Here is a 14,167-nt window from a genome sequence, read left to right on the forward strand (position 1 = left end):
TGCAGCTAGACATGATCATTTACACTGATAATAGATTTTGATCTCTTTTGAGAAAAGTACACTGCTGTACAGTACTTATATAATCATAAAAAAACATCTAAGACATGACACATTAACAGCCAATCAGAATCATTTTAAATTACTGATATTCATATGTGTTTCATTAGTGATATATTTATAGGGCTTTTTGTGGCTGGTATTACTAACAGTGTCATGATTTGTGCGGTGTGCAGCTTTACACTAGGTATTTGATAACAGCTTCTTTTTTCTGCCTAGTCATGGATCTAGTCAGCGGAAGTGCAAATGAAGCAACTTATAATTGCTGGGTTGCTGTGTTGCTAACTTTTACCCTGGAGCTACACGCAGACCCAGAGTTTTTAATGCACCGTAAAGGATAGTTTGTTGTATTTTTAAGTACCTAAAACTCTGAAGCAATACTGTATTTTCTAAATTAAATTTATTTGTGGCTGTTTTCTATTGCACGTAATTACAAATACATTTGAAAAATGTTTGCTTATTACTATATAAATTAATGTTTGTAAGTCGCTTTGGATAAAAGCGTCTGCTAAATGAATAAATGTAAATGTAAATGATAGATTGCCAAATATCCTTTTTTATACTTATAGCTTTTATACAAAACTGAAAATAATTTACAAGACCTTATCTGCAAAATATATTTTGTAGTTGTATCGATGTACATTTGCTATTAATCTATAACACTTAAATTAGGCCAAATTAGCACAGAATCATTTCTTTGATGATTCCTGCAATCACATCAAGAATCCACAAATATCCACATGGATTATGAATCTCAGATGTTTAGTAAAGTGCTTCGGTGAGTGTTTAGAGAAGAATGAATCCTGTTTTATTTTAATGAAAAAAACACACGTGACAAAAATGCTTTAGATCAGTGAAGATTTATATTATAATTTACATTTTGTCAAAGCTGTACTTAAATAGCTACGTAAACCAGTATGTAAACAAAGACAGTCTTTTTTTCTTTAATTTAAAGCTGAAGATGAGGTGTAGACTTTGGTCATACTTTAAGACAAAAGGTGTATGAGATACAGTACCACTACCTCACAGCACATGTTGCTGATAAACTGTCCTACTAATATTGCTGCGAAAAATCATATTAAAAACAAAGAAAAAAGTACAAACATAAGACAAAAGAAACAAGAACCAGTGCATACAAAGGCCAGAGTGATGTGGAGTGTCCATAAACATCATCACAGACCTGCAGAGCAGACAGTTGCAGCAGCTGACACTGCACTTGCACACATCTCTGAAAATAAACGAAAGAGTTCACTTTGGTTACCATTTCCACATTCTAATTTCTTTATCGTTTTGGTTTCAGTAATGTGCCACACATAAGTAAGAAAATGCAGAGTCAGTGTCAGTCTCAAAGCCTGTGTGTGACAGCTAGACAGACTGCTATTCTTTGGACCACATGTAGACCTGCACATTGGGACATTTGATTTCCTCTTCAAGTTGCAAAACAAACATCACATATGCCTCTGACGTCTCTCAGTTCAAGCACACACCACACACACACACACACACACACACACTGACATTTGAGGTAACAGTTGTTGGTAATATATAATATGATAATATGCCCTTTTGATTTTCATTAAGTTGTGTTACAACATTAAGAGAATAAATGTTATGTAAAACACGTACACATAGATATGTCACCTCTGACCTTTCCTATAGTTAAAAAATGCCTTCAACAAAAAGGTCTACCTCTGACTTCAAAGCCCACATTAAAAATAAACCTGAATGTGGGGAGCTCTTTGCAGTCACACATGAAATCACAGTCAACTGGAACACTATTTACAGTTACTATCCACAAAAGAATAAAGCAAAAGAAAATATACAAAACAGTAAATTACAATGATTTAACCAGTCATTGTAAACATTATTTCCACGTATTGGTTGTGAAGGATGACACATTTAACAATAAATTAAATAGTTTACGTAACAAACTAAATTAAACTCCAAGAAGAGCAAATAATATTAATAATTATAATATTAATAAAAGAATATGATTGTCTTTTTAATTTGTGTAGGACATACTGGACCACTGATGGACTGGAACGATGTCTGCTAGCCCTGAGTACTCAAGTCCCTGAACGTTAAGGTCATAGCCTGGATCTTTTTAGCAGAATTATGCATACTTGTGGCTGTCCATAACCTGGCTTAGAGAGCTAGTCAGGCAAATGGTCAGCAAGCCTCTAGTTGGCTAGGTTTCCATGGCCTCCTCTGTCTCCTTTTTAACCTTTACAGGTAGGAGCTGGATAGGGCTGCTGCAATGAACCTTGATGACAGAAGCCTCACTGCCATGCTCGTTCAAACGATATGTAGTTAATGCAGGTGGTGGGGGGTGCAGGTCTCCTCCAGTGCTACCTTTGTGATAAGACACCTTAAAATCCATCTCCTGCCAGAGCAGGCCAAAGATCTGTTTCTCTACCATGTTCTCCACATCAAACCCTTCCATTTCTTCCAGTCTATCCGCATTATCACTGATGTCAAAGCGTTCAATTTCCTCATTCACGCGGTTGAGTTCATCCAGGCTGCAGCTGGGAGAAGGAGAGATGGCTAAGCAGTAGCCCTTGAGGTGGAGCCGCAGGCTGCTAAGGTGAATGTAGTTGTGGTGGCAATGTGGGCATTGGTGTGGACGCTCTCGTGTGTGCAACCGTTTGTGCAGCTTGAGGTGGACAAACTGTGTAAACTTGGCTGGGCAGATCTTGCACTGGTAGGGCTTTTCACCAGAGTGCAGTCGCAAATGGGTCTTCAAGTTGCTAGTGCTGCTGAAACGCTTGTGACATACCTGCGAGGTGAAAGCAGAGTTTTAGGATCTCGTTCCTATTGGAGCAGAGACCTTACAAACGTACTCAGTAAAGGAAATGACTGGTAATGACTGAAATTGTTGGTATTATTTACCTGGCACTCATGGGGTTTCTCTCCTGTGTGGACCAAGTAGTGTTTCTGCAGGTGGGCCAGCTGAGTGAAACCTTTATTGCAGGTCTGACACTTAAAGGGTCTTTCACCACTATGGACACGCAGATGCACCTGAAAATAAAGACAGGTAAGCTAGTTACTACCAGGTGTGCTTCTAACAGATGTGTAGCACACATATGCTTTTCATCAAAAAGGAGGCACAATTCTCTCGCTTACCTTGAGATTGGAAAGTTGACCAAAAGTCTTGGTGCAGACATTGCACTCATACTTGATCTTCCCGTTCTGCTTCTTAAGTGGGTAATCTAGACTTTTGTAGCCTGCGGAACCTTGTTTCATCTTGCTAAGATTGATCGCCTTATCCTCCGAGCGGCTGGTACTCAGGATTGCTGAGGTAGGCTTGGTAGGAACACGTCCGGTAGGGGCTGCAGAGCCAACTGTTGGAGACCCACCAGCGTGAGCGTAGAGGTGCCCATGCCCATGGACTGGTTTGTCTTTCAGAGAGGTGGCTGCAGAAAAGGCACTGGTGGCCGCCGGGAGCAGGATGTCTCTGGGAGCCGGAGAGTCAGGTGGAAGAAGAAATTGTCGACTACCCTCAGACGGAAGCATACCAGGTGGGAAGGGTACATGAGGGGGTACCAAGCTGCTATAAAACGGGTACATGCGTGGAAATATACCGCCCAAAGTAGGTGGTCCACTCAGACTACTAAGAGGGTAGTGGGGCATGAGGTAGCGTGAGTAGTGCGGGTTAGGGTAGAATGGCATGGAGCCTGCTGGTGAGTAGCCTGGGTAGTGGTTCAGGCCACGACTGTAGAGTGCTGGAGAGAAGGAGAGAAGGGTGTCTCTTGGCTCAAGGGATGCTGGTGTGGGACTGCTTTCTGGACTTCTCTCCGGACTGCTGTGTGCTGAAGGGCTGGGTGTCACTGAACACTGTCTCTGGGAGCGGTTCGGGAGGCCAAATACTGTGGTAGTCTTTAAAAAGTCTTCGCTTAGGGAAGGGTGGAGCGGATAAACAGCACTGGGGTAAAGAGGTCGGTTTGGGCTTTTGGGGCAGCGGGGACGGGTGGGAAGTGGTCTGCTGGGTTCTTGCAGTACATCTTTCAAAATCTCTGAAACACTGTGCTCTCGTTTCACTGGGCGCTTGACTTCATTCACTTGCTGTGTGGCTTCAATCAGGCTCTGCTCTGTTTACACACAAAAATCATATGTTAAGAATTTTCTCACTCATTTACATTCACTGATACAGGTCTGATATGTTTCACATGGTCACAATCCCTATTCCAGTTACTGTTACTTTGAGGGACATGGCAGTTCCATTGTCCCAGAGGATAAAGTTCTTCTTAAAGTAGATTTCAACAAAGCACCCCAGTGGTACACTTAGTGTGACAGTTTGACAAATTATCCTGTGTTAGGGTCTACAGACAGGATGTGAGGCCTGACAGCCACCCCGGTCAGGGTGGGATGGATGCACTGATACTATCTAATGGGGTTCACTGAGTGGGTGTGGGGGGACTGATGGCGTCCTGCTAATAGGGATCTACATGCCTAGATTTCTCCCTTTTAGAGTCCACAGAGACCAGGGGTTGATTTTATTTAGAGACTGATCTTAAAAGCTTTCCCAAATTTCTTCCCAGTGCCAAACTTAAAAGCTTTTGCAGAATTCACAATAATAAAAATATGAATAATACATGCATATAGTAATATAATTAAAAAATGTCAGGCTAAATAGTGCCATTATAAACCACCCTGACCCTTCCACCCACTCACATTTGATGAAAGGTGGAAAGCTAATTAGAAAATTACTTTCCCATATATCTTAAATAGTTCACTGCTAATCTCCTTCAAAAGGATGTAAACAATTAAATAACTTCCTGCTTCCTGTTCACTGAACTTTCACAGGGTTAATTGTGTAGAATTCAAGTGTGAATATGAGTGTGTGCATGATAAGTGTCCCTTAAAAGATGTACCAGACTCTCTACTCCCCGATCCTTCTGTCTCGGCAGCTACTTGTAAACAAACCGAGAGGTTATCAGTTCTCCCCTCCCACCTCTCTTCCACAGATAGTACCAGTTCTGTTCCTCCCTAGAGAGCTTGCCAAAAACAAACAGCAGGCGATCACAGAGATATCAATCTGTCAGCACAGCCCTGCCGCCAGGAAGTTCAACTAGTCAATGGAAGGATTTTTTCCTCTCGTACGCGCTCTTACTAGCCTCCCCTTACTCTTAAAGTGGCAAACAAATGAAGAAGTTCCTCCCACACATCCTGGGGCAGGATGACAAAGGAATGAAGGGACTCAAGATACATGTTGGCTGAATGTGCTGTCATCTTATACCAGACAGGAGTAGTGAAATAGAAAGTTTGACGTGGGAGGCTGTGTCAGTCAGATCAGCCCATTCTATTAGATTGAGTCATACACCAGGTTTCTTTGGGGTTGCTACTGTTCCACTTTGAGATGCAGTGGCTATTATTCCTTCTTAAGGCTGCAGGTAGAGGGGCAGCAGACATGAGTAAGTAGGTGTAATTACAGACTTGTCTATGTGTGTGTGTTGAGCTCAAGGGGTTGGCTACATCCAGTGGCCCCAAGGTATGCGCATGACTCTGGGGAGAGGAGTCACACTGACTGGCCTGTTCACCTACCTATAATCTCCCCCTCTCCTCCGTATCAATCTTTCCCTCTGTCTGTGTTTTTTTTTTAAGCTTAGAAACTTTTATTGCTGGTTTAGTATGTTTGGCAAAACAAACTTTAGTCTGCACTTTCATGTTTTAAAAAGGTCCTCAAACTCCAATGGCTGCAACATTACACTCCTATTCTTTGTAATTAGTCTGAACAAAAACATCATAGAGTAAGAAAGGAGAGAAATAGAGTAGTTCAAAGAATTCCGATCTTAACAGAGATGAAAGGGAAGAAGCTTGAGTGTTTGCACTATGCTTACATGGTCTATCTTTATAGTGGGAAAGGCATGTTTTTCTTGACTTAAACTGAGATAACAAGGACATATATATGTCCAGGTCTATGGCAAATAGAGAGATTTCACATATATGCATTTTTTTGAGAACTTACTGAGTTTTTGCATCATAATCTCTCCAGAGGCAGGGTAGTTGAGACGACTGGCAAACTCAGGGCAGTACCACACCAGTAGTTCCTGATCAGCTGGAATGGCCTTCACGGTGTAGAAATAGATGTTCATGCCGTTTTGACAGGCAGCAAGGTTCTGTTCCTGCTGGGAATGTGCTGGATTCACATAACGCATCCAGTTACTCTTCTCCTCGTCCAGTCCGTCCACAAAATGATGGAACTCTCCATTTGAGTATATCTACAAAATACAATGAAGAAAATTAAGATCAGATATATTTTTTTTAAATTAGAATAACTTTCTTTGTCTTTATTACAATGTCCTATTCTCTAGTCCTCCAGTGTAGTTCTCATGTCTTTGAGACAGACCCCAGAGTGGGGTTTGCTCTTATAAAGTCTCACAGTGAGTCAGCAAACGCCCCCACACTAATATTCACAGTCTCAGAGTATCTCCATCCATTCTTACGTCTCGTCTGAAGTATGGTAGGGGGACGCCTGTCTCAGTATGTTGTATAAACTAAGCTTGCAAGTTCCAGGAACATTTTCAAGATGTCACAAAACAAGGTTTCCCTGAGAAACATCAACACTACACTTCCTGTAGCACTTTTTCTCAATGCTTGAAAAGCTAAGCAATGACTATGCAATCACCTGCCCTGCACCATATTGTAGAGGACAGACAGTAACACAGGAAACAATGATGTCAGTGCTGTGTCTAGTAGGTAAAGACCAGAGTTGTTCCACTTGGGGATCTTCGATCTGGCAACAATATGGAAGTGACAGAAAATAAGTCAACACAAAACCAGAGCGGGTTGACTTTGCACTTTCTCCGTGACGACAGCTGTAGACGACAGCTGCAAGTCAGAGAGGAGCGAGAGACATGCTTCGTTTGAATTGGTAGTGCCATTTAGTGGTAGTGGCAACTATGATGTTACAATGGGATTTCTTTTTTCACTGGTAAAACACTTTGAATAACTGCAATGACACATATGATCTGTAAAGCGGACATATTCTTAAGAAATATATGTTCACAGCGGCAGAACTGCAGAGTCATTCAGCACTTCCTGTCCCACACGCTCGGAGCGCTGCACAGTCAAATAAAGATTACACTACATGGAACGTATCAGTGCTCTCTCAGTCTCTCAACAGCAATGCAGTTCCCAAAACAGCAGATCTTTACTCAGCAGTTTCTGAGTGCTCTGAGTATATAAAAGCACTTCTTCTACATAATCATCTAGCCCATGATGTCACATAGGCAGTCAGTCAGTGGAACAGGAAGTGACCCACTATTTTTTTTACTCGTCCGCTCCTACTTTATTCAAAGATTCTGAAACAAAACAACTTACCCGCCAGAAGTACTTCCTGTTCGCATCTTTGGGGACATTTTCTGCAGTGTAACTTTCTCCCACAAGGGGGCCAAACCGTGTGCCTTTGGGGATGAATTCTCTGCTTACTACACCAATAACCTGGTTTTTAAAAAAGGAGGAAAATAGGTGGTTAAGAAAACGGTAGATGACGTTTAAAGTACAGCATCTTAGGTTCTCAATTTGACCATTTTCTAAAAAATAATTCATTAAATTAGCTTGACAGTATTAGCAAGACAGTGTGTGTGTGTGTGTGTGTGTGTGTGTGTGTGTGTGTGTGTGTGTGTGTGTGTGTGTAAGAGAGAGAGAGAGGGGTAATTAATTGACAGTCAGCCAGATGTGCGCACTTGAAAGACATGAAGCCATGCCTCTCTTCAGCCGTCACCTCTCCTGAGAGTCACAGGAAGCTAAAGGTCATCAAGGTTGTGTCCTAAGGCTGAGAGAGACTATTTGTTTGTCCCGTTTCACCTCTTATTATCCGCACAGACACTTCTGAGGAGGGGATCACCAAAGATTTCCTGACCCAAACTCCTACTTTCAACTTATTAAATGCTCTCCTCATCATAATCTTCCTCTGTGAAACACATGACTTCACTCACTCTCTTTCTGTTTGAACCTCAGGTGTTTCTTGAAAAAAGAGGGTTAACTCTTTATCACCTCATAAGTACATGCTCATAAAAGAGGCTCACTCTTTTCCTCACAGGAAGAGATAAGAGAGACAGAGCGACTGATGAAAAAATCTATAACCCTGTTCCTGCTGATCTATAAACACTTTCAAAATAAGAGAGCCTTAATCCCGTTCGAAGCCTCTGCCGTCATTAGCGCTAGAAAGGTGGAAAGTAGTGTGTTTGTGGATTGTCATGGACACAGACATGGCAGTCTGCTGCAGATTAAACAGGTTTGATAGATGGCACTCTGGAACTTTTGCACTCGGCCGCTTGAGGAGCTTGTCATGTGCTGCTCTGATGTATGGATGTTTGTGTTAGCTGAGTAACAATGTGAGCTAGAAATTATTGAGCGCACAGACATAGACAGGGACTTTTTTTTTGTTCAACAAAACAAGTTTAAAAACTGGCCTGACCGTGCTGATAAAGAAGATTAATGCCAGTTTTGTGATCAGTAGGTGCGGCTTTATGGAGATGATGTTTAAACAAGAATCACAACCATCTGAAGTTCTGTTTAAACCCACTTCTTGCAGTTTGATAGTGTGACACTCTTGAGGTGGGTTTTCTGCAGATTTACTGTCAGTACACTCATACAAGCAGACAACAATTATTAGCAGATGGCACTCAGGACTGCAGTTGTAATCCGATGAATCTTGTGGCACATTTCAAAAAGGAAGCCTCGAGGCCATGAGTACATTATGCGTAATGCCGTTGCATGTGTGATGGTGTGTGAGCGCTGTGTCATACCTCTTTAGAGTCTGCTGGGTGTTTGAAGGCCAGGTTTCTAGGTAAGGACACCTCGGCCCGGGTGAGTTCTGGGTTCTCCAGAGGACCCTCCCAGGTGTGGTCTTTTACGACGTACGTGCATTTCTCCTCAAACTCTTCCTCCGTCCATTTTGTCATGTCTACATCCTCTACATCCATCTTGAGCTCCTCATTGTCCACGGCGTAGGGTGCTCCCTCAGTAGTCAACATGGCCGAGCTGTGATGAGAAGCAGCCTGAAAAAGAAAAAGCATTAGAATTAAATGACTTATCAGATCAGAGATCTAGAGAACTAAACATTATTTTAGGAAAGATTAAAGGTTAAACTACTTCATTTATCTAGTTTCTTTAAAACTTTTGTGCTGTGCTTTTACAATTGTACTTTTACAATTTAAATATATTTGCCTAAATTAGAGCTTAATCGTTTACACGACATTAAAAAAGAAGAAGTTTATCTCTACACATAGAAGCTGAAGTGCTCTTAAAGTAAATAAAAGACAACAGCCGTACCGACCCTCTCCGTAAGCTCAGAACTGATCTCAGTCCTACTCTTCATTTCTGTCTATCAACATGCATCTTACCCTCTCCCTGTTTTCTTCCCTGAGTGAAAAAATAGCCACAAATGGAGGAAAACAGAGGAAGGAAGTCCTGTCTACATCTAAATGTAGCTAAAATTGGAATCAGGGTGGCAGAGCAACGGAACCATCAATCCATCCCAGAGAATGTGTGTGAGAAATAGAAACAAGAGAGGAAAAACTTTGACGCAAATTGATACAACCATTCTTCAACCAAAATTCAAAAGGCAAAATATGTAGTTATACCTGTTCAAGACTAAAACTAAACTTTTCTGAGAATGTTTTATTAAATCTCTTAAAACGATTAAAAGTACTTTTTAAAGAAAATTTACATTAAACTAAAAACTTCATTTAAAGTTATTTGTTCTTATAATTACAAGTGTTTGTAGTTCATTTTTATTTAAAGTTTACAAAATTAATAACATTTATGTTTTTAAAAACAGACAGTAATGTGAAATTTACAAAGCTGATTTGTGAAAAAGTTGATTTGTGATGAATACAAATTGTAGTTGAGCATTGTCTATTATACTAACATTATATATATATATATATATACATATATATATATATATATATATATATATATATGTAAACATCAGAAAATAGTTATGTTTTTTGTTAGAAAGAATTGTGTGCCTAGGACAGCTGTAGAACCAAAACTCATAATGAAACTGAAAAACTTCACATTAACAAACATGGAAATCAGATGTATGCAGACTAAATATGCACGCATAATATAAAACGATATATTATGTTAAAAAATATACTTTTAAGTGAAAACTTTACAAAAGAATGTTAAGTTTAAATTTTATAAAACTATCAACTATTATTAAATACATAAATTATTTTCTAAGAATTGTTTTAAATACTAAAATGAATAAAAATGGTTAAATTTTCACAGTCAATACTTTTAACGTAAAAAAAAATGACTCTATTTCTATACCGCAAAACAATCACACCACATAGAATTAACAACAACTAAATAACCGAATAACCACTACGTATTTTGTTTGTGAAATAAGAGAAACTATCATTTCCATTGTAAAACGCATTCTCTGCTTTAAACAGAAAGAAATTCAGAACTCACAAATTTAGAGAAATGTGACTTACCAGGACGCTCTGGTCCCAGCCACACATAGAGGCTGTGTGTGATCTCTCCCCTGAGTGTGTGTGTATATGTATGGCACAGGTGAAGCACACAGTTCTCCTGTCTTGTCCCACTGCTAGTCCAGATGGTAAGTGACTTCTCCTGCAAGTGCCTGAGATTGACTGACTGCCTGAGCATGTTTGTCTGACTTGTTGAAGGCACTTTGGCCCTGCCCACTATCTCCTCCCACCTTAGTGTCACTGACTCCGCCTCCAGAGTACATTATCTAACAATTACTCTACTGCTACAGACACATTATAGAAGACAAAATAATTAATAAATGATAATTAAAAAACTAACCATCCGAAATGGGTTTTTTTTCTTTTGACCTTTTTGTCTTAAAATATTCCTCTATTAAAAAGTTTATACTGTATTAAAATATACTTTCTAAATACTCATTATATAAAAATTAATTTTAATCTGTGTGCAACTGATTATTTTCATTCTATTATAGATTACATTTTTGAAAACCAAAAATCATAATACTATATTTTAATTCCATTTCAATTTATACTGTTTACATATATATATATATATATATATATATATATATATATATATATATATATATATATATATATATAAACACAGACTCTTACAAAAGAAAAAAGTGATCAAAATAGTCTTTGAGTTATTGAGACAAATAACACAAGACTGTTTTGACCCCACACCCCCAGGGTAAGGTCTTGTATTGAGAGGAAAGTGAACATGTTGATGCGTCTTCCCCTCGCTCTCATCCTGTGAAGGAAGGACGTCCTGTGACGGTGACTCGATGACTAATGCCGTTTACTGGGAGCTGACTGACGTCCCTGTTCCTCTTTCATCCCACATTTCACACTCTTTCCCACAATACTTACCTTCTCCGGTGCATTATTCATGCTTAAGAGCACGCCTACAAACTCACATTTTGGGTTCTTACGTCTTGATCATTCTTAAAATCAGAGAAACTTCTCTAGTAAACATGTAACTTTCATTAGGAGAATATGATGTAGTAATGAAGGATTCTTGCCTGCCCATCAACAGACATACTCAAAAACACTCATTACACACAAAAACACTCTCACCCACCCGAAATTCGGCTGGTGACAAAGAGCTGACCACATCAGTCGCAGCCTACTATTTCCTGGCAGCAGACTACCCAGAAGATTGTTGTAGCCCCAAGGGCTGCCCAGAACCCGCTCAGCCCACAACCCGCCCCAATCTGGTCCACAGCTGTTTACACTGAAACCCACTCAATAAGAAGTCCAGGAAGGACCAGCACCAAAAACAATGAAATTCACCTTCAAACGAAAACGCTGGATCCGAGAGAAGAGAGTTTGTCTCAGCCAAGGCCATTCCCAATAAGATCCAGTTTGAGAGACGTCAAACCCAAGAAAGGGCTTAACTCTCCAGGGCTTGACCAGACACCTTCTCTTTCTCTGGACAAGCTGAGGCCAGGAGGCAGGGAGGACTCTCTCTCTCTGTGGCCTGAAGAAAAGCAGCTAAACAATAGCGGGCAGAGGTACATCAACAGTGATGTTAGTGTTACAGACAGCTCACAACACAACAGAGGAAGATACGAAGTGCAAAAACTTCTTGCACCGTAAATAGAAATGTTCCGATTTGAATTAAGGAATCACAAATTTGTGCAGCGTAATTGCTTACATCCTTGAAGCTGCAAACATAGAAGTTGCTGCCGACCACATCCAATCTGCCGCAAGGCCTCAGCAGCCAGAGACTGATATGTGAAACCAATGTGTTTTAAAAAAAAATCGAATTTCCTTCTCTCAGCCTACGACACATCCCTTCTAAAACAGTGTAAACAGTGTTATCTTCTTTAAAATCGGTTAATCAGGGCTCTCTCTCTAAACAGAATGATTGCTAAAAGAAAGCTTATGTGCATTTCCTTTGCTTGTGTGTGTGGCTGTTATTCCAGGCAAATCCCACCACAACTGAAATATTAAGCAAAGCATATTGAGCCACGGCACCTGGATTGAACCGAGTCTGAAGGTTCGAGTGTGTGTGTGCGTGTACACACATGTGCTTAGAGAAGCTGATCTGCACGTGTGCCGCACGTTCTGCAGATGACACCCCTCCCAGCCCTTTTCATGTGGGGTAACGGGGCAACAGAGCTCTAATCCCTCCTTCAACTCCACTTCCTCAAAACAGCCATCTGGAGATATGTCTGTCTCCTTACAACATTCACCACAGAGGGGGCGGCGTGCTGATTAATACTGTGACCAAACACAGACTAGCTATACCAAAAGAGGACCATGTTAAATTTGGTGCATGTGTTATTAAACTATTTATATTACTGATTAAATTATCAGGATCCATCTATATTACATAAACCCTTTATAGTGACAGTGGCTTGAGGGTTTGCTTACATGACATTTATAAAGATCAGCTTGTTCATTCTATAAGGATTATTACACTTCATAGAAATCCAGTATATACATGGAAATTGTAATATTTTGTTTCATTGCAGTTGAGTCATTTATTTGACAGAATACAACAAATTTAAAGTGATATTTTAATTTTCTTCTTTTACTGAACATTTTTAACTGAACTGAAATTTGAAAGAAATCCCTAAAGCGAAACCAGGAACCGAAACATTACATTTTTAAGAATGAATTCTGTTTTCTAGACATCTTTATAAAGTAAAAGGAGGATTTAACAGTTTTAACAGTCGTTAAAATATATGTAACACATTAACAATCATTATAAAATTACGACTGCACATTCACTTTTTTAGTTACATTTAAATCTACATTTTCCAGCAAGAAATATAATAATGTATTAAATAATAATAAAGTATTAGAATTTTGTCTATACTTGTGAGAAACTTGTTATAGACACATCTTAAGTGATTAAAATATGAATTAAAGCATATAATAATTTTTAGGTGGAAACAAATCAAGAAAATAAAATGTGTCCATGACTAACTGACGATTAAATTGAATATGATTAGTTTCTTGACTAGAGACAATAATTCAATTAATTATAGATATATACATTTTAAGTACATTTATAATAAATGTAAATCTGTTTATTTTACCTGCTGGATTCCAGAAACGTCTGTGAATGATAGTAATGGTTTAATCCTACAGATATACACAGAGTTCAGAGATCTCTGTTCACACACACACACACACACACACACACACCTCCACCCAAACCAGCCTCATTAGGATTAACAGAAGACATTAAGAAAGCAAACAGTTCAGCAGGAGAACCGAATCTAAGGTAAAGCAAAAGTTGAAGGTATTTAACTTCCCATTCAGCTCCAGAGAAAACAGTTCTCAAAATCTCATCAGTACCTGGTTTAATGTATTAAAGATTAAATGTGATGCTAAATTTTTACATCAACTTTTGCATACAGTTTCAGTTTAATCGTTGTTATGTTGATGGCCTATTTAAATCTGACCAGATATTTGGGTTTGACTGTAGTTAACTGAAATGTGTTTGTTGTGGACACACAAACATTGGCACAGGCATTAACTGCAGCGTTATGCTGAGCTGATAATAGTGTCCATGTTGAATGAGTTTGCCCCACCGGCACACTTCCCCTCCTTTCTGTGTCTCAGATCTTTACACGAAACAGACATAGTGTTCCTGACCACCCCCTTACACACACACACAC

The 14,167-nt window shown here is 39.5% G+C and overlaps 1 protein-coding gene across 1 annotated transcript; it reads right to left on the bottom strand.

Annotated features, from left to right (window-relative positions):
* Nucleotides 1-901: 901 nt before the first annotated feature.
* On the bottom strand, nt 902-10,658 carry prdm1a (PR domain containing 1a, with ZNF domain). The gene is made up of 7 exons (XM_052578450.1): nt 10,509-10,658; nt 8,808-9,059; nt 7,378-7,497; nt 6,023-6,275; nt 3,181-4,145; nt 2,947-3,075; nt 902-2,833 (listed from the first exon to the last, which is right to left on the bottom strand). Exons 1-7 carry the CDS (start codon nt 10,533-10,535, stop codon nt 2,246-2,248), a joined length of 2,334 nt encoding a protein of 777 aa, XP_052434410.1. The 5' UTR covers nt 10,536-10,658; the 3' UTR covers nt 902-2,245.
* Between the last annotated feature and the right edge of the window lie 3,509 nt (nt 10,659-14,167).

The sequence above is a fragment of the Carassius gibelio genome, chromosome B16 (genome assembly GCF_023724105.1).
Source record: "Carassius gibelio isolate Cgi1373 ecotype wild population from Czech Republic chromosome B16, carGib1.2-hapl.c, whole genome shotgun sequence".
Classification (NCBI taxonomy): Eukaryota; Metazoa; Chordata; class Actinopteri; order Cypriniformes; family Cyprinidae; genus Carassius; species Carassius gibelio.

What these genes read in the sequence shown, in the direction of transcription:
- prdm1a (XM_052578450.1), bottom strand. Translation starts at nt 10,535, where the DNA reads ATGTGTGGCTGGGACCAGAGCGTCCTG. An exon ending in GATTATGATGCAAAAACTCA is followed by an intron (nt 4,146 to 6,022) that starts GTAAGTTCTCAA and finishes GTGTGTAAACAG; the next exon opens with AGCAGAGCCTGATTGAAGCC. An exon ending in AGAAACCCCATGAGTGCCAG is followed by an intron (nt 2,834 to 2,946) that starts GTAAATAATACC and finishes TTCACCTCGCAG; the next exon opens with GTATGTCACAAGCGTTTCAG.